At 46.3% G+C, this 21,997-nt stretch overlaps 1 protein-coding gene across 8 annotated transcripts in view; it reads left to right on the top strand.

The window, feature by feature from the left end:
• Positions 1 to 976: 976 nt before the first annotated feature.
• The window catches only part of AGBL3 (AGBL carboxypeptidase 3), a 169,944-nt gene continuing 148,923 nt past the window's right edge, over positions 977 to 21,997 (top strand). For 4 of the 8 annotated variants that reach the window (XM_063929030.1, XM_063929028.1, XM_063929027.1 and 1 more), the window contains exon 1: positions 20,293 to 20,465. In XM_063929030.1, coding sequence (XP_063785100.1) covers positions 20,340 to 20,465 — 126 coding nt within the window. In that variant the 5' untranslated portion in view covers positions 20,293 to 20,339. The other 4 variants (XM_063929025.1, XM_063929026.1, XM_063929031.1 and 1 more) reach the window with 4 other exon arrangements.

Here is a 21,997-nt window from a genome sequence, read left to right as displayed (position 1 = left end):
CAATATTGAAAAAAGAGGATAAATCTGTATAACCTGGCCAGAGGCGTATCTAGGGTAGGGCGAGTGGGGCACGTGCCCTGGGCGCCTTGGCAGGCACAGGAGAGGGGGGCGCCGGCGGCGACCAGGGCATCATGCCCCACTCGCCCCCGTCAACCCTAAATGTGAGGGGAGGAGAGCGCAGCGTCTCTCCCTCCCCTCACCGCCGCTGCCAGCACTAGCAGCGGCGGCGGCACAGTGGGGCATGTATCTGGCACCAAATGGGGCATGTAACTGGCACTGAGTGGGGCCTGGCACTGTGGGGCATGTAACTGGCACTGCGGGGCATGTATCTGGCACTGTGGGGCATGTATCTGGCACTGTGGGGCAATGTAACTGGCACAGTGGGGCAATGCAACTGGCACTGTGGGGCAATGTAACTGGCACTGTGGGGCATGTATCTGGCACTGAGTGGGGCATGTAACTGGCACTGTGGGGCATGTATCCGGCACTGTGGGGCATTGTATGTGGGGCAATGTAACTGGCACCGTGGGCTATTTCAGTGGCCACACCCCTTTCTGGAGCGTGTCCACACCCCTTCGTGGCCACGCCCATTTTTATTATTATTAATTTTTATTATTATTTTTTTTTTGGGGGGGGGGGGGCACGCGCCATGTTCCATCTTGCCCTGGGCTCCCAAAACCCTAGCTACGCCTCTGAACCTGGCTCTGTCCCTGGGAATAAGGGCATGCCAGCAGCTGCTGGGCAAACAGTAAAGGCAGGCATGAACCTACTGCTAATATAATATGGTGCACACAGGGGTATGAGGCAGCCTGGTCTCCCTGTCACCACCACACAGTGTCTGCTGCATACAGGATAGGTGACTGCTGGGTGAGCGGCACTGGGCACCACCACCTGCAGCAGGGAGAGTGGGAGTGGTCATGCGATGGCAGCCAATCAGAGCCGCGTATGAGAGTGAGGCTTGGCACGCAGGCCATGTGCTCGGAGTGGTCGCCATGGCGACAGGTACACACACGCTCTAGGAACTGGCACCGGGCCCTGGGGGGTGGGGACTGGGTAAAGCCCGGGGGAGAGGCCACTCTCACTCACTCAGGAGCCTGTATCAGTGAGGAGGATGCACAGGGCAGCCCGAGGGAAGCAGGTGAGGGAGCAGAGGGCGCTGGGGCTGCTGATGACCTGGAGGGTAAGGGGGGGAGTTATGGGGTGGTGAACTGGGGGGCACTGGTGGTGTCACAGGTAAAGTGTGAGTGAGTGTGTGTGTACATTTCAATCGTTTAATTAAATTTGTGAGTATAAAATAAGTAAATGAGTGAGAATGTGCAACAGTGTGAAGGGTTAAATCTCCTCTGTCATTGTGCATTGTGTAAATATTGTTTCTTTTTCTTTTGCCTTGGATTTAGCTTGCATTGCATAAAATGAATATAGCTCCACCCATAGTTTGTTGGGAACTGTGTGAAATCACCACCCCTAGATGAAGTACTAGGCTGTATCCTACTTCCCCCCATGTAGCCTGTTTTACCCCTCCTATGCAGTAAAGTTAAACCAATAAAGTATTTACTTTTGCCTACCCCTCCCTGGACATTCCAATCCCTCCCTAGACAATGATGCCTTATATACCATTGTTATGAACAATAAACGCAGAGTGATTCTTAATTACATGGTGTCGTGTATAATCTGTAATTTTAAGGATTGCTCTCACTGACGTCAGTGGCCATCAAATCGAGGGGTACAAAAAGAGGCTGATATCCTTTCAAGTGGGGGCTCAGTCCTGGATTCAGTTGATCGCCCCCGAATCGGTAAGATAGAGAATTCATTGTCTGTCTTTTCCGTAAGGGATTGCGTTCAAACACTGAATTTGAACTCGCTCCGTGTTCCGGGAACACGTGACAAGGTAATATTTAAGTCCGGGACTTAATATTACGTAGTTTTATGTAAAGCCATAAAACAGGTATCAGGGATACCATATAATCTTTAATGTCTGGGACTTAAAGATACGTCTGAGAAAAGCGCAATTCTCCAAAGACGTTAGTATCTGGGATACTTAAAAAAAATAGACCTGGGGTCTATACGTAACGTAGAAAATACCCCGATTTGATCGCCTATATTCTTGTATGCTTGTAGTGTGATAAGTTCTTATGTTTGGTCCAGACGGCTGGTAAGTTTTCGTCTGCCAGATATCTTTACTCAAAACACTTTTCTTGCTTCCTGTTTAAAACGCTGTATTTTTTCTGACATCTTGTACGAAGGTAAGCGTACCCGTCAAAAGATTTCATGTTCTCATTATACAGATAATATTGTGATATTGTCAATGACTAATTAACTGGTGTTAACTAATGCATGCATAGAAAGTTTTTGTAAATTGCATAGAAAGTCTTTTTGTTGTGAAGTTGTATAGAAGGTTTTTTTTTAAACTGCATTTTTGTTGTGATATTGCATAGACAGTTGTTATAAGTTGTTGTAGAAATTGCGTAGAAAGCTGGTGTAGATTGTATTCTTTACTATGGGAGGGGGTCAGAGTAAGACAGTCATTTACCCCCCACCTTTACCAGGAGAAACATGTAAGGAATATGTTGCCCGTAACTCCACCACAGATTATTATTTAGTTAACCCTTGGGTGGATAACTTAGCAGGATGGACAGAGAAAGTTGGCAGCCCCAGTCCATTCCCCCGTGACGGTATTAATTATCCCTTTTATATGGACATGGTCAAAGGTCTTTGTCTGGAAGACAAGGAAGCCTGGCCATGGTACGATCATGACCCACAATGGGACATGACATATATGCGTGCTGGAGGAGAGCAATGGCTCACGATAGCACCTCATTGGTATGACAAGAATATCAAGCAGAAACAGCGTAGAATAAAATCTGTAACTTCCAGACTGCATAAAGCTGAGGAATTTAGAAGCAACAAGTTTCTGAAAAATTCTTCTCCCCCGCCTTACAATCCCCTATACCCCTCCTTAAAAGACACAGATCTGTTAGCTGCAGTTGCTTTGTCACGAATTCCGATGCAAAGGGGAGGGGGAGGAGGGGAAGGGGAAGGAGAAGGAAGCTCAGTTGCTTTGTCACGAATGCCGATGCAAAGGGGAGGGGGAGGAGGGGAAGGGGAAGGAGAAGGAGGCTCAGGAGGAATAGCCCCCCCTGACAGTACCCTCCACATAGACGTAACCACCCCCGCCCCTAGTGCCCCTACTCCTAACAAACAAATCACCTCCCGCCGTAACGCTGACTCAACTGTTATCATTCACCACCCTCTTACCCCCTCCATAACGCGATCCGGCACTGGTTTCCTTGAAAACAGTGCTGATGCCAGCAGTGTCGCCACCCAGCACCTGCCCTTTATGACAGTAGGGGATCAGTTGTTAAAGAAACCCATTGAAATAGAGGATTTAGACAGAATTGTTAAGAACTGTCCCAAACCCACTGTTGCACCTGACGGCTGCATAGCTTACTTGAAAAAGGCTTGCACAGGACGCAGCTATACTCAAGAAGATATGAAGCTGATCATAGATGGGGTTATAGACCATTACAACGGGTGGGATTGGAAAAAGATTCCCACCATAAACACTCCTACCACCCTTAACGATGCCGTTCGCTACCCTCTCAATACTGGGGACGGTGTAACGGAGATGTGGAAGGAAATTGAGACCCATATGAAAGAGATTTTTAAAACCCGAGCTTCTCTTCCTATTGCCGTAGCATGTAAACAAAAGCCCACTGAAACTGTCACTGAGTTTTGGAAGAGGTTTAAAAAGTGTTGGTCTGAAGATGCAGGTCTTACTCTTGTAGATACAGACCATTTACTAATTTCTACCTTTGTAAATAACTTGTTGCCATCTGTTATGGTCCCTGTTAAGCAAGGTGTTTCTTCCTGGACCTCTGATAATATTAAGGAATTTGAAAAGCACTTATATGAAAAGGAAGCTGCAGGATGCTTTGATGTTAAAAAACCCTTGCAGAATGCCCCAACTCATAATTACCAAAATCACAGAAACCGGGGAGATAGACGCCAGCAGCACTTTACTGGCCCACCCCGCAATCCAGCCCGATATCAAAACCCACAAGCCAGGCCACCCCACCCCCCTGACTCTGCCAGCAGGAAACAAACCTCCTGCTTCAACTGTGGAAGGGACGATCACTGGGCAAGGGATTGCCCTTGTCCCCCACAAAACCACCGACAGCCCCAAGCTCCGGCTCCCTCCCGGGATCATCCCCGACAGTCACACAACAACCCCTTTCAGGATCATGTCCGATTCCGAGTTGACTGGCAGGACCCCTCCCACTGACGGGGCCCGGAGGAGGGTATCCCAGCCTTTGCCCAACTCACCAGACACTGGAAGGACCCACCGCTACTAACCTTGATTATAGGAAAGAGAGCAATCCCTTTCCTGGTAGATAGCGGGGCAACTACTAGTGTTTTGTGTGTCGACCTGTACGATGGTCATTTGGAAAAGACTGCTCCTTCAATGGGAATCAATGGGATACCCACAGATGCTTACCTGACAGATGCCCTTAGTGTCAGAACCACGGGAGGCACGTATATGGGTAAACACAATTTCACTGTAATACCTGAATGTCCAATTAATCTTCTGGGAAGGGATCTTCTTAGCAAACTCGAAATCTCCATTCTCCCTTCACCCACTAGCAGTGGCCTGGAGGTCGAGTCCCCACACCTACCGGTGTGGGAGGCAACAGACATTACACCTGATTTTGACAAAGTGAACCCTGCTCTATGGTCGGAGGGTCCCTATGACACTGGCCTCATTCCTTGCACACCATATAGAGCAACCCTGAAACCTGACACACAACCTGTCTATCAAAAGCAATACCCCTTGTCACAAGAGAAGGTTGAAGGTCTTAGACCAATGATACAACAGTTTCTCCAACAAGGCATTCTCAGACACATAATCTCACCTTACTGCACACCAGTCAACCCTGTTGCTAAGTCAGATGGTAGTGTAAGGTTTGTACAAGACCTCAGGGCAATTAACCAACTCATTGTGCCCATAGCACCCATTGTACCTGACATTAACTCACTCATTTCAGCTATCCCTGCAGATGCTGCAATTTTTTCTGTGATTGATTTAAAAAATGCATTTTTTAGCATTCCAGTGGATGCACAGACACAGTTACTTTTTGCATTTTCTTTTGAGGGCAAGCAACTCACCTGGTGTCGTTTACCCCAGGGCTATATTGACGCACCCGTTGTCTATAGCATTGTACTCCAGGCCACATTGGGGCCCTGGCAACCTCACCATGGTTCAGTCCTGCTACAGTATGCAGATGATCTGCTGCTCTGTAGTCAAACTGAGGAGGCCTGCCGGGAGGATGGTATATCACTGTTAAACTGGCTCTGTGAATGTGGACACAAGGTGTCCAAAACAAAAATGCAATGGTGTAAGAAGCATGTGGATTACTTAGGTTTTGTGCTCACTCAGGGGGAAAGGAAAGTCAGTCCACAGCGCATTCAGTCTGTATTGGGCCTGGTCACCCCAACTACCCAGAGAGAACTGCTGTCTTTTCTGGGTATGGTAAATTACTGCAGACAGTGGATATCTGATTGTTCCTATTATGATAACATTTTGAGACAAGCCACACTGAAAGACAAACCTAATATTGTACAATGGTCACAAGAAATGTTAACTGCATATGAAAGCTTAAAGTGTATGTTAATGAAAAGTCCGGCACTTGGCCTCCCCAACTATGTACTACCTTTTCATTTGTTTGCAAGGGACAATTGTAAAACCATGGCGGGGGTGCTCACACAGTTTCATGGAGGAAAGTTGCGCCCAGTGGCATTTTTTTCCAAAGTAATGCCTGTCACTGTGCAAGGTATGCCTGCTTGCCTCAGGGCACTTGCAGCCTGTGCAATGGTAACTGAAATGGCCACCACACTCACCCTAGGCCACACAACAATACTTCACACCACTCATGATGTTCTAACCATTTTAAAAGGGTTACACACACAACACATGTCAGCTCAGCGCCTTAGTGGATATGAGGTTCTCCTTTTGAACAACCCCTCCCTCACCATTAAGTATGCCACCAACTCTTCAGGTCCTGCACCCATTCTCAACGCTCTCCTGGGGCTCAAAGGTCCTGAAGACCACCCTCCTGAACCCCATGACTGCTCAGCCTCCATTGAGTCAGAAACATCCCCCAGACTGGACATGTCCCCTGTCCCTGTCCCCGACGCGGATGTCATTTTTGTAGATGGTTCCTGTAGCAGACCCAATGACACCACGTACCAAGCGGGTTATGCTATTGTCACTCTCCCTGACATTATTCTGGAAGCACAGCCCATTCCTTACCAGTCAGCACAGGCTGCAGAGCTCATTGCTCTCACAAGGGCTTGTCACCTTTACCGGAATAAACCAGTCACCATCTACACTGACTCCAAATACGGGTACGGCGTCGTGCATGACCATGGGGTCATTTGGCAACGCCGTGGTTTCCTTGGAGCTGATGGAAAAGGCATATCACATGCCCAACTCATCTCTGACCTTCTGCATGCCATAACCTTACCCTCTGACATTGCAATCCTCCATTGCAGGGCACACACCGGGGGGAAGGATGCAGTCTCCCTTGGAAATGCCCTTGCTGACTCTGCTGCCAAACATGCAGCCTCACAGCCCATCACTCAGGCCCACATGACCATCATGACCCCCCCAGCTCTCGACAACCATTACCTGATCACCCAGTTACAGGCCTCAGCCTCCAATGCCGACCTAGCTGACTGGACTTACCCAGTTTTGCAGAAGAATCCTAAAACAGGATTAATCTGCAAAGAGGGGAAACCCTGTATACCCCAGTCCAGTGCACCCTTGTTTATTGCTCACTACCATGGCATAGGACACCACAGTAAGGCAACAACTACCTTACTTTTACGTAATGATTTCTATGTCACGGATGCCAAGTCATTAGTAGATCAGTATGTCAGTAGATGCATCACTTGCCTGCGAAACAACCCCAACAACCCTGACAAGGCAAAACATCAGCATCTTGAATATCCCACCACACCCTTTACACACCTGCAAATTGACTTCACCCATATCCCAGGTACTGGTAAACAGGAGTATGCCCTGGTCATTGTAGACATGTTCTCTCGATGGCCAGAGGTATTCCCCACTAAATCTGAGGATGCAAAGACAGTTGCTAGGATCCTAACTCAGGAAATCATCCCCAGATGGGGGTGCCCATTGCAAATCAATAGTGATAAAGGCTCCGCCTTTACAGCAAAAATTACACAGGCCTTGGTAAAGGCCCTGCAGGTGGAATGGAAGTTCCACATCCCGTATCACCCGCAGAGTTCAGGGGTCGTAGAACGCATGAATAGGACCCTCAAAGACAAGCTTAGGAAGGCCACAGGGGGTACCTTCCATAAATGGAAGAAGGTCCTTCCTATTATCCTAGCAGAGATCAGAATGACACCACAAAAGACTTTGGGTTACTCCCCCTTTGAAATATTAATGGGTAGGCCCTTCCCTACACCTTGGGCTAAGAAACCATTAGTAATACAGGAGGGAGATCTAGAACTTATCAGAGAAGAGTATGTCAGGTCCCTGATAATAAAACTGAATGAAATTGAACATGAGGTTGTTTGTAAAAACCCTTTGAATCCACAGGAACCTACACACCCCTTTAAAGTCGGAGACAGAGTCGTGGTGAAGGTGCTCCCCAGGAACAAGAGCCCAGGAGACTTTACCTACGGTCCAGAGACAGAGGTCGTAGCAGTAACCAGAACAGCAGTCCTGACAGAGGAAAGCCCCACCTGGATCCATGCATCCCGAGTGAAAAAGGTTCCTAGACCAGACCTAGAGAGGGAAGCAAGTGATTCCAGCGAGGTACAAACGGGGGCAGACAGCCCTGACCTCCCACCTAGCGAAGACAGAAGAACAGAGGAGGATGAGGAACCTGTCCCCTACCTCTATCCTGGGGACTATGTTGATAATCCTAATGGTCCTCACTTGCCAAGCTACAGCTGAAGTAGACATTACACAAAAATCCGGCACCTACACATTTTGGTATAACTCCTCCAATACTGAGGTTGCCGCCTATAAAATAGATTTCTGTACCATTGCTCCCTGTCTTAACAAACATTATGCCTGGCAGTGTGATCAGTATGGTACACGTAATACCCCCACTGAAGCCTATATTTGTGTTACTAGTAAATATTGGGGAAATAAATGTGCGTATTGGGGATCAGTGGGATGGAATTCTGGCCATAGTTATGGATACCAGCCCAAAGAGGCTCTCTCAAGAAAAGACAAATATGGTGAGTCCCTGCTTACCCGTCTTACCCTTCATAGACAAAACAGATGTGATAGTAAATTCATATTAAGCATAAAACATCCCCAGTCTACTGATGCAGGCACCTATGTCCTAGGTGAATCCTTTTTTTTAAACCCATCCCTTACACCATTCTTGTTACAGGATATGTTTAACAATGAAAAGTATGCCCAGCTCAAGCCCCCTAAACCACGCCCCAACCTCTTGAAACCTCATATAACCACCTTCAAGGATATGATGGCCGTTAACAATCCCACCTTTAAAGACACCCTAGCTATTGAAACTGGTTTCTCTGACATCAATTTCTGGTTAGAATGGATGAAGTATAGTGCTAGCAAACATAATAAAAGTAACTGTTATGTCTGTGGCAAATCTAGGCCCCACCTAGGTACAGTGCCCCTTAATATACCCCTAGAACAGGAAAATTGTTTTTTCAGCCTTTTTAATGACACCAAAACAAATGACAGTCAGTGCGAAATGTGGAAAAGGGAATATCCCATATTGTCAAAAAATCCCAACCCAGGAAGCACCATAACCATATATCCTGGAAACTATACCTGTTATACATCTAACACCACCACAGGGAGAAATTTAAAAACCTTCCCACCAGGGTATTGTGCAAATAAAAGAACAACTGTTTTAGTCAACCAAACTAGATCATTAGGTGACATTTATTATATATGTGGGGATATGAAGCTTAGAACTAAATTAGACACACCATGGTATGGTGAGTGTGCCCTGGCCAAAGTCATAATGCCACTCCTAATGATCACCGATGACCCCACTCCTCCCTCTAATACTCCTGCTAATCGAAAGAAAAGAGCACTCCCAGGAGGTAGCTTTGACCCCCACGTATACATTGATGCTATAGGGGTCCCAAGAGGTGTTCCAAATGAGTTCAAAGCTAGAGATGAAGTGGCTGCGGGTTTTGAATCATTGTTCCCTATAGTAACTGTAAATAAAAACGTAGCCTGGATTAATTATATATATTATAACCAACAAAGATTTGTTAATGATACCAAAGATGCTCTTAAAGGTATAGCTGAACAGCTAGAAGCCACTTCCCAAATGACATTTCAAAACAGAATGGCCCTTGACATGATTCTAGCAGAAAAAGGCGGTACATGTGTTTACATTAGTAAGGTGGAAGGCTGTTGTACATATATTCCTGACAACACTGGTCCCAATGGTAAGGTTACTTTAGCCATAAACAAATTAGAAACCTTATCCATAGAACTTAAGAAAAATTCAGGTGTTGATAACCCATGGAGCCAATATTTTGGGTGGATTGAAAATTGGAAACAGGCTCTTGTGCAAATAAGTATATTCATAATAATAACTTTAATCTTTATAGGTCTCATAGTTTATTGTGTGATTCCCTGTGGAAAGAAACTCACATCTAAAGGTATTGACACAGTCTTGATGTATTATGATGTTACCACTAGCCCCATCACCTCCTCTGATAGCAAAGGCCCCGATGATTATGTTCAATATCTAAAAAATTGGAGAAACAAAAAGGGGGCTCTACAGAAGAATCATGTCGTATAACAATCATGATTCTAAGAGGGGATTGAAGGGTTAAATCTCCTCTGTCATTGTGCATTGTGTAAATATTGTTTCTTTTTCTTTTGCCTTGGATTTAGCTTGCATTGCATAAAATGAATATAGCTCCACCCATAGTTTGTTGGGAACTGTGTGAAATCACCACCCCTAGATGAAGTACTAGGCTGTATCCTACTTCCCCCCATGTAGCCTGTTTTACCCCTCCTATGCAGTAAAGTTAAACCAATAAAGTATTTACTTTTGCCTACCCCTCCCTGGACATTCCAATCCCTCCCTAGACAATGATGCCTTATATACCATTGTTATGAACAATAAACGCAGAGTGATTCTTAATTACATGGTGTCGTGTATAATCTGTAATTTTAAGGATTGCTCTCACTGACGTCAGTGGCCATCAAATCGAGGGGTACAAAAAGAGGCTGATATCCTTTCAAGGTGATAGTGAGGGGGCTGGGGGGATTCTAAGCATTATGTGTACAAAATGAGGAATGGTCAAAGTATAAACATGATGGTCAGGGAGCTCCTAGTAAGGGTTCAAAAAGTTACAAGTGGGTACACACACACACACACACACACACACACACACACACACACCACACACACACACACACACACACACACACGTGAGGCAGAGCCTTTCCTGTCATACTAACGTTTCATCCAGAGTTTTGAACATATAAAGTATATGAAAAATATAAAGAATATATCAGAAATATCTTCTTTGTATTATTCTAATCATTTTTATAGTCAAAACTCTAGAGTAAAAAGTATATGGCAGGTGAGGCAGTGCCCCCTTGCCTATCCTTGTGTATAATGCCCACATGTATATACCGCTGCACCTGTGTATAATGCCCACATGTATATACCGCTCCCCCTGTGTGTAATGCCCACATATATATACTGCTGCACCTGTGTGTAATGCCCACATATATATACTGCTGCACCTGTGTGTAATGCCCACATATATATACTGCTGCACCTGTGTGTAATGCCCACATATATATACTGCTGCACCTGTGTGTAATGCCCACATATATATACTGCTGCACCTGTGTGTAATGCCCACATATATATACTGCTGCACCTGTGTATAATGTCTACATGTATATACCGCTGCACCTGTGTATAATGCCCACATGTATATACCGCTCCCCCTGTGTGTAATGCCCACATATATATACTGCTGCACCTGTGTGTAATGCCCACATATATATACTGCTGCACCTGTGTGTAATGCCCACATATATATACTGCTGCACCTGTGTGTAATGCCCACATATATATACTGCTGCACCTGTGTGTAATGCCCACATATATATACTGCTGCACCTGTGTGTAATGCCCACATATATATACTGCTGCACCTGTGTATAATGTCTACATGTATATACCGCTGCACCTGTGTATAATGCCCACATGTATATACCGCTGCACCTGTGTGTAATGCCCACATGTATATACCGCTGCACCTGTGTATAATGCCCACGTGTATATACCGCTGCACCTGTGTATAATGCCCACGTGTATATACCGCTGCACCTGTGTATAATGCCCACGTGTATATACCGCTGCACCTGTGTATAATGCCCACGTGTATATACCGCTGCACCTGTGTATAATGCCCACGTGTATATACCGCTGCACCTGTGTATAATGCCCACGTGTATATACCGCTGCACCTGTGTATAATGCCCACGTGTATATACCGCTGCACCTGTGTATAATGCCCACGTGTATATACCGCTGCACCTGTGTATAATGCCCACGTGTATATACCGCTGCACCTGTGTATAATGCCCACGTGTATATACCGCTGCACCTGTGTATAATGCCCACGTGTATATACCGCTGCACCTGTGTATAATGCCCACGTGTATATACCGCTGCACCTGTGTATAATGCCCACGTGTATATACCGCTGCACCTGTGTATAATGCCCACGTGTATATACCGCTGCACCTGTGTATAATGCCCACGTGTATATACCGCTGCACCTGTGTATAATGCCCACGTGTATATACCGCTGCACCTGTGTATAATGCCCACGTGTATATACCGCTGCACCTGTGTATAATGCCCACGTGTATATACCGCTGCACCTGTGTATAATGCCCACGTGTATATACCGCTGCACCTGTGTGTAATGCCCACGTGTATATACCGCTGCACCTGTGTATAATGCTCACGTGTATATACCGCTGCACCTGTGTATAATGCTCACGTGTATATACCGCTGCACCTGTGTATAATGCCCACGTGTATATACCGCTGCACCTGTGTATAATGTCCACGTGTATATACCGCTGCACCTGTGTATAATGCCCACGTGTATATACCGCTGCACCTGTGTATAATGCCCACGTGTATATACTGCTGCACCTGTGTGTAATGCCCACATGTATATACCGCTGCACCTGTGTATAATGCTCACGTGTATATACCGCTGCACCTGTGTATAATGCCCACATGTATATACTGCTGCACCTGTGTTTAATGCCCACATGTATATACTGCTGCACCCCTGTATAATGCCCACGTGTATATACTGCTGCACCTGTGTATAATGCCCACATGTATATACCGCTGCACCTGTGTGTAATGCCCACATGTATATACCGCTGCACCTGTGTATAATGCTCACGTGTATATACCGCTGCACCTGTGTATAATGCCCACGTGTATATACCGCTGCACCTGTGTATAATGTCCACGTGTATATACTGCTGCACCTGTGTATAATGCCCACGTGTATATACCGCTGCACCTGTGTATAATGCCCACGTGTATATACCGCTGCACCTGTGTATAATGCCCACATGTATATACCGCTGCACCTGTGTATAATGCCCACATGTATATACTGCTGCACCTGTGTATAATGCCCACATGTATATACCGCTGCACCTGTGTATAATGTTCACAAATATATACTGTAGCACCGGTGTATAATGTCCACATGAACCCTTTGGCTCATATATTGTGTGTAAATCTGGCTTCAGTACAAGTCAGTGCCTCCCGGCCTGATACATACACACAGTAGGTTTTAGTAGATGGCACGTCATCTACTGTATCTGTGGTGCCGGGATATATATAATGATTGCTAGCTATTACTAATCCCCGGGGACCGTCCCATCCAGAACTTTAGGTGTAGACAGTTCTTGTTTTGACATGTATTTCTGAGCACCTGTACTGGTAATACATTGTATGAACGCCTCATACCTGTTGGCAGGGAGCATATAAATCATTTAACACTTACTAATGAGTTATTTTTGGCGCTGGGAAGGGCATACAGTGCACTTTACATGACACGGATCGTTCACCTGCCCCGCAGAAAATGTCCCGGAAACTTATGTTAGAAAGTTGGCAGCTGAGAATGGCAGTGTGTGGTTGTGGGTAAATAACACGTTGTAGAGGGATTATGTTGGCATTAGTGAGACATACACTTAGATTGTTCAGGTTAACAGGAGGTGAAGACAGGCATTTGGAAAGTCTCATGATATGGGGAAGGGGGGGTGACAAGTCTCCAACAATATAGCACCCAGCTAAACAAGCTGTAATGGCGCATGTAGCGTATTCACTGTAAATACAAAATGCTTCTCGTTTCTTAATTGTTGTGACAATTTCTACGTTCTCATCCTGCTTAGAAAGTGCTTTAGACTGCGCACATGGAAATAACTTGTCCTACTTACCGTCTATAAATGTCACACTTAGTATCGTGCTGCCAGGCGGTCGCCTCTCGGTAATTTCCCATTCTAAAGCAAATCCATAAATTTACTTCTGCTCATGGAAATGTCCCTGACAGCAATTTTGGATAAAGATACCGGAAAGTAATTCAAAATATCAGACGGCCATCCTCACGGGTGTAATTGGGTTTTTAATGATCTTTTATTCCCTGTAAACTTCCCTGGTTGTCTAAATAAATTCAATAAGAAAGGACCTTTAATACCTTGCAGAGTCATATGGCGTACACCTACTGTATGGGGGGGATGCTACGCATGAAAGTGTGTGACATCGGCCTCGAGGATGTAAGATTGATGGGGTGCATGGTATAATGTTACCCTACAACGGTATACTGTAATAAGGTCGAGTAGCAGGAGTAAAGTTATTAATAAAAAGTTAGAAGTGAAACTGTTTTGTTCCTTCTTGTTTTTAACTGCTATGGAGCGTATTTATTAAGAATAGAGGGGCAGATGTATTAACCTGGAGAAGGCATAAGTAAGTGATAAACCAGTGATATGTGCAACGTGATAAAGGCACCAGCCAATCAGATCCTAACTGTTAATTTACATATTGGAGCTGATTGGCTGGTGCCTTTATCACCTTGCACATATCACTGGTTTATCACTTCCTTATGCCTTCTCCAGGTTAATACATCTGCCCCAGACTCGTTAAATTTGTGGTGACTTTCACAACCACACAACACTCCCGGGGGTTATACGCATTTTGATCTCCTCTCCACTTGCGACTAAAGAAAGGTAACTTTGTCCTAATGGGGCGTTGTCACCTGGGGAAAGTTCAGTGAGGACGCGTTGCCGGAATTGCGTGCTGCTCAGTGTTGCGGCATGAGTATAAATATGTGTGTTTTCAGGCGTATCGTATCGTTCAGCGCCATGTATATGGCGGTGCTTGTGCTCACTTACGATAGGAAACAAAGCGTACAGATATGGACGTATGGACTGCAATGATGCATATACACTGATGCTGTTAAATATACACGTTCATTTCCCTGTATGCAATAGGGAGCAGCTGCGCCCAATTTGCGCCGTCAGATGCATATTGCGTAATGGCGAATCAAAAGCCGATCTGGAAGATTACATCGCTGGAAATTCACACCTCTGTAGAGACCGCTTCCAGGACAAAATTCCATTCATAGAAATGTATTTGTGACCGTGGGGCAGATGTATTAACCTGGAGAAGGCATAAGAAAGTGATAAACCAGTGATATGTGCAAGGTGATCAATGCATCAGCCAATCAGCTCCAATATGCAGATTGACAGGAGCAGATTGGCTGGTGCGTTTATCACCTTGCACTTATCTCTGGTTTATCACCTCCTTATGCCTTCTCCAGGTTAATACATCTGCCCCCATATCTCTAATCCCAAGCAAAACACTCATTGTTATAAAACCCCTAAACTTAATAAAAAAACACACCAAGCGCAGTGGTGTACCCGTAATGGTTGCAGTGTGAGGCCACAGGCCCATGCGTAAAGGAGGGGGCCCGTACAGCACAACCTGCATCCAACGGGCACTCTCATGTGGTGGCGTGCCGCAGCGACGGCAAAGACGCAAGTGGACACATCTGTATTTCCGGAAAAATGGCGCATGCACAGAATGCTCTGGTGTGGGGCTAGAGTATTCTGCACATATATGATATAAATGAAACTGTACCCTGATAAAACAATCAACGTCCCAAACAGCCAATTCTTGGTTGGTCAGTCCGATTATTGCACAATGCCTATACAGCATCCAGGGCAAATTATCGTTGGGATTGGCTCAGTTGATGTGGACTACGGGTGTGGTATGGAGGGTCGACAAGAGTTAGGGCGACAGTGTCTAGGTTGACCACTATTGGTCGACAGTAAGTAGGTTGACATGGGTTCTAGGTCGACATTACTAGGTCGACGTGACAGAAGATCGACATGAGTTTTTTCACTTTTTTGGTGTCGTTTTCTTCGTAAAGTGACCGGGTACCCTAATTAGTGCACGGTGTCCCCTCGCTCGCCATGCTTTGGGCAAAGTTTCCGTTCCCAATTGTAGTCCACGTGGATCGTAAAGTATGAAAAAGTAAAAAAAAAAAGTGAAAAACTCCTGTCGAACTAGAAACCATGTCGGCCTACTTACTGTCGACCAGTAGTGGTCGACCTAGAGACCGGATACCTTGGACTACTGCACCACATATGATAGTACTGATAAGCCGATATCGTGGACATTTTGCCGTGCATACTGTACCTGATCGGCCTGACGTAATCGCAAAATTGGCCAATTATCAGACGGCGCATGCTCTGCGTCTGCATGGCGCGTGCGCGAAAGCCGCAATGCGATTGCAGGCCCAGCAAAGTGCGATTACATAGCATTGCCGTTTTCGGGCGTGCATCTGACGTTCGCTGTGATTGCAGCGACTTAAAACATGGCGCCCGGTGCAACTACATTCGCATTATTCCGAGTAGCCCCGGGTCCACTGCAACTGTAGATGATGCTCAGTTTTTGCGTATGCATCGCAGATATGCAACGGCATATGCAAATTTGCTAATGCATCGGTGGTCGTCTTTTTCCTTCCGGGGCGGCTCTTCACATGCGTTTTCTAGCAGAAACAGGATTGAGAAAATCGCACTTTCTGTCGTAATAGCGATCCAAGCTGAATGAGGCCCAGAGTTCATCTAAAAACATCACCCCAAAGATCTTTAGGGACATTACACTCTGGTGAGAGAGCTGAAATACGGCTGGGGGAAGTGGATTTCTCCCAGATAAAACCAGCGTGACCCGGAGGATACTTAGTGCTTGGCGTGTTGGAGAAACTGGATCTCATGCAGCCGTGGCAGCATTTGCTGTGCGTGCCTGCCAGGTCTTTTGTGTATGCAATCTGTAAATACATGTACATCTTAGTAATTAGTATAATTGCTTAGTTACTGGTAAGTACCTGAGAGCATAGTAGCAGCACATAACGCTGGGTGGAATCACCTAATACCTCAATGTAACGCTGAGTTTCTGAGCAAGATCTTACACGTGGAAGTCCAGATCTCAGGATCAGTGGGGCCTCAGGGCTGAGGTTCTGCTAGTTGGTCGGACACAAGTACAGGATCTGCTCTTTGGGGGTAATTCCAAGTTGATCGCAGCAGGAAATTTTTTAGCAGTTGGGCAAAACCATGTGCACTGCAGGGGAGGCAGATATAACATGTGCAGAGAGAGTTAGATTTGGGTGGGTTATTTTATTTCTGTGCAGGGTAAATACTGGCTGCTTTATTTTTACACTGCAATTTAGATTGCAGATTGAACACACCCCACCCAAATCTAACTCTCTCTGCACATGTTAAATCTGCCTTCCCTGCAGTGCACATGGTTTTGCCCAACTGCTAAAAAAATTCCTGCTGCGATCAACTTGGAATTACACCATTTGTACAGTAGTAAAAAACTTGTGAATGTTTCCTAATTTAAGTGAATCAACCAAGTGCAGTTCAACCTGTGTATCATTAAACTTCTACTAGCGTGTTACCGCTATGCTTACTTCCGGGCTGTGCCAGAATGAACGGGAGACTCCCAAATTTAGAGAAGAGTCTAGAAACCTCTATATCAGGCATTCCCAACCGCAGACCTCAAGGCACACCAACAGTGCAGGTTTTAGTGATATCCAGGCTTCAGCACAGATGGTTAAATCAAAATAACAGAGGTACTAATTAAGTCACCTGTGTTCAAGCCTGGATATCACTAAAACCAGGACTGTTAGTGTGCCTTGAGGACCATGGTTGGGAAACACTGCTCTATATCCAACCCTCAACCATTATGTATTAGGCATCGGGCACTTTGATGAAGAAATTTGCAGCAAATCGTATAATCGTTGCCTCTCCCCCACCATAGCCTGATGACACAAACCATGGGAGAAGCACCTTACCTACTGCTTATGCTGGGTACACACAAGACCAATGTCGGCCCAGATTCCCCATACACACTGGAACGATGTTCATGAAGGACGGAAGGATCATGTTCCATCCTTCATCACCATACTACAGAACACTAGCGTTATCTTCAGGTTTGATATGCAGCACATAAAATCTGACGACGTCGCTAGCGGCCGCGGGCACCCGCATATCGGGCATACACACTGTCCAATATGCACCGATGTCCAATCCGGCGAATCGACCAACATATAGCTCATATCGGAGCATATTGGGCAGTGTGCATGCCCTATATGCGGTAGCCCACAGTCGCTAGTGACGTGGTGCTACGCATCAAATCTGACAATATCGCTAGCGACAACATGTATGCTAATCAGGGACCATACCACATCCTTCCAAACTTCCTGGGTATTTATCATATGTCTTAACATACTATATACCAAGAGCAAACTATTGGGGCAGATGTATTAACCTGGAGAAGTGATAAGGCAGTGATAAGTGCAAGGTGATAACGCACCAGTCACCTCCTTGCGCTTATCACTGCTTTATCACGGCTTCATCCCTTCTCCAGGTTAGTACATCTGCCCCATTGTTTGTCTGAAGCTACAGAGGACTGTGCTGCCGTTCCAGCTATTGTTTTTGTCTTTATCACCGTTACAGAGAAGACATAAGCAGCTGTCGACACATCATGTCTGACGACACAGGAAACCAGGACGTTCCGTCTGAGCACACGGAGAACAGCGAGTCAGAATCGGTACGTCGTCTCAGTTTGAGCATTTTTGTATTTGTTACATTTTTACTTGCGGGAGATGTTACAAATCCTCATATAACATATATTATAATACGTGGATTTTTAATAAAGAACGTTATTTTGGCAGTGTCTACAATTCCTCTCATAATCATGTAGACATAGAGGATATATAATAATTAGAATTTATAGTCACATAAGGTGCACTTTGTGCAACAATGATGTGTCTTCCATTTTGTGAATTCACCAGCTGCATTTTTGTGAATGGGGGTTCAGCTCATAAAATGGCTGCATACGTTGCATAGCCTCAGTACCTCAGAGGCCACAGGTTCTTCAGCAGTCTATGAATATTGCTTTAGGAATCATGGGGGACCTAGTTTTGCAGTATCGCATAGCATTTTCCTGCTGACAGGAGGCCGGCTTACGCGTTTCATTATACATACTTCATCAGGGGTCTCTATGTACAGCACCTGCTATATTGCTGCATGGGCACAAACATCCTACAGGCCCCCCCCCCCCCCCCCATACACAGGTCCGATTTGGCCTGTTTTCATCTGACTCCAACGGATCAGGCCGACGGATCATATGAAAACTGGCCAAATCGTCTGTGTTTTGACACGAGGTCGGATCCGATGCGCGTTCCCGTGCTGCACGTCCGACCACCGACTTGGGGCGGGCTCCGGCAGCGGGGAACGGGATCACATGCGACATGTCACATGCAAAAGGGCCGCATGCGATATATCGCATGCAATCAGCTCCCAGTCGGCTAAAGGGGCATCGGCTGCCATTTCTCCCGTAGGAGAAGTCGCACCTGTGTATGGGGGCTTTTAGATGGGGCCAAAATATTTATCAAAGTAAAAAAAATGTCCTGTCCTTTCCCACACTGCTCCCTCTCATCGGAGACCATTATGCTTCTGATGGAATACATACGAGATGCCGGTGGTCACATGACTGACTGTGGCATCCTGACACTGAATATGCCGACATCGTTGGGGGTAAGTATTTTTTATCCCTTCCCCTGTCCCCTACCCTAATCCAAACCCTTGGTGGGTGGTGGCTAGGGCTGACCCTCCCGGGGTGTGTGCTGCTGCTACTGTCTGCTATGTTACCTATATTAAGCACCAATGGATGTTTCCATTTAGTACTGGCTGCTAATTGTATCACCTTTTGTGTACTTTTAACACACATCTATTCAGTGTATTTGCAGTTCTTATGTATTAATGTTTGGGGTTTTTTTTTTTAAAGAAAAATATTTTAAATTAAGTTTGGAGTCCCAAAATCGGAAAAATCCTCCTTTTGACCTCATTGCCTCATTTGGAGGCACAAGAGAGGGGTTCCGTCTAAATTCCCGAGATGTAAAAAAAAATAGTCCTAAAATAACGCAGTGCCTCTGGCACAAACAAAGGTCCTGTCTGGTGGAGAGAATCCCCAGCAATGGAATTGTATCTCCCAGGGAAATATACACTTTCCCAGCTCGTCACAGAGACCTGGGGCCCAGCCGACATCATCTGCCTTCTCCTCATGAATGTATAATGTGGTCAGAGGGCCGGGATGAGACTGGAGCAGCTTCATCCTGGTTTCATTCCTGTTGATTGTAAGAGCAGAATGTTAATACACATCCAGAGCACGGTAATATAAATATCCCCACAGCACAGGGGCGAGAGGTGCTATCCACTTCTCCTGCCTGGTGGGAGCAGAGTGTCACATCTCCGAGGCGCTGGGAGGCAGCGCAATGACTACAGATGTGTGAGTCACTGAGAGAAGCCACTTAGGAGCATACACGCTGGCCACAATAGTGCAAGGTGTCGACAGATGATACAAACTTAGGTGAGGTTATATAAAAGATATTCGTCAGAAAAGGGCACTTAGTTGGTCCATCGTGGCGTCCAGGATCCGCACCTCAATAACGCCAATTCTCATTGCTGGCTAAATGCGAAATAGGGCGTCTGCAGTTGTGATAAGGGGGGTCATTCAGGGTGCGGATGCAAAGCGGCGGTTGTACGCCTATCGATCAATGTTTTTGCACATGCGCAGCGAGTACGGTCGTAGCAAAATTTTAGTTGCAAAGTGAGTGACAGGACGTCCGCGTTTGGGGGTGGTAACAGGGAGTGGTCATGCGAACACAGGCCTGTCATGGCCGTTCGGGCTGCGTTCTACGGCCATGCATATACTAGCAGCTGCAATCACACTTGTTACTGGAGAGGACTATGCGTCATGGAAGAGCAGCTCAGCCTGCGCGTCTTCAGAGGCACTCAGGGTGTACGTGGCGACCCGATGTGCGACGATGTTACCGATGGTTCTGCAGTCGTGCGGCTCCGTATGCAGAGATGCAATCGCAACGGGCGTCCTTTTGCACGGGTTAGGAAGAACAACCGCACCTGAGTGACCCCCAATATCTGGTGCTAGTCTGCAGTTATTAGAGTAGGTCAGGCATGTCCAAACTGCGGCCCACCAGCTGTTATGAAAAGACATATCCCAGCATGCCCTGACAGAGTTTTTCTGTCAGAGAATGCTAAAGCTGTGTCAGGGCATGCTGGGATGTGTAGTTTCTCAACAGCTGGAGGGCTGCAGTTTGGACATGCCTGGACTAGGTCAACACCATGTGGTCAACAGGGTCAATAGGTCGACAGGTAAAAGGTAGACTGTGTAAAAGGTTGACAGTCAAACGGTCGACATGAAAATGGTTGACACAAGTTTTTTTTTTTTTTGGTGTTAATTTCTTTCATCATCTGTGACCCCAATTAGTGGTAACGTAGATGCTTGCCACACTTCAGGCAGGTTACTATTCCCAATCGTAGTCCACGTGGATGGTAAACCAAGCAATAGTTTAAAAACTTGTGTCGACCGTTTAAATCAGTCTGCCTTTTGCCTTTTGACCCCATTGACTATAAGGTGTTGACCTATTGACTGTCTCTAGACAGTGTCCATCCATAGTCTGGAACCCATTTGTTGCATAGGGGCTGGTGCTGTCAGTGTGCAGTGTACGCCCACTTGTGGAACGTATTTTGTATGTTTTCACGCTGCGCGTGGCCCTGAGCACCAGTAACTGCAGAGTCCTGCACCGTCCAGCCGCATCTCCACTTGCATTGGAATGACGTGGTGTGGGCATGGCGTCAGTACTGCGGGCAGTGCTGAGTTTGGCAGGAGTGTAAATACGCATGTCTTCAAGCAGCTATTATACAGTGGTGAGGAAGCTTGGCGTATACAGATAGTGGGTGGCCCAGCCGCAGAGACGCGTACAGCGCTACATACGGAAAAATTTACTCATTTAGTTCTATTAAAAGCAAATGCCCTTTAACATTTCTGGCTTAAACATGCCAGCGTGCTTAGTAAATAAACCCCTTTGAGTCTATTCAAAATACAGTTTAGATGGGGGAGTTGCAGCTTCCAGTGACATTACAGCACTGCGTGCACTGATACGGACAGCTGGGCTCCCTGTTATGGGCACCTTCCATTCCCACGGTGGTGTGGTCTGGGTCTAGCCGAGCTTAGATAGCGATTCCCCATGGATTGGTTACCAGCATACTGGGGGCAGCCACTGAGCCGCCTCAAGTCCTCGAGTGGCAGCAGGTACCCTTAAGCATTGCTTCCAGGGACTCTGCAGTCTACCTGTGCCGGGGTATAGAACAAAGGACAGCCATTTGCCTGTCCGTAGAATATAATCCACCTTAGCCGATCAGGTCTGAACTGCGCCGGCGTGGCAGTGCGCCAGCGCATGTCAGACAGCCAACGTTGGTCTCAGCCCTGCGATCGCCCCTGCCTGAATTGGCTGCCGTTTTAGGGGCGCGGTC

The sequence above is a fragment of the Pseudophryne corroboree genome, chromosome 6, assembly GCF_028390025.1.
Source record: "Pseudophryne corroboree isolate aPseCor3 chromosome 6, aPseCor3.hap2, whole genome shotgun sequence".
Classification (NCBI taxonomy): Eukaryota; Metazoa; Chordata; class Amphibia; order Anura; family Myobatrachidae; genus Pseudophryne; species Pseudophryne corroboree.
The sequence above is the reverse complement of the archived record's forward strand: the minus strand, read 5'-3'. Positions and strand labels throughout refer to the sequence as shown.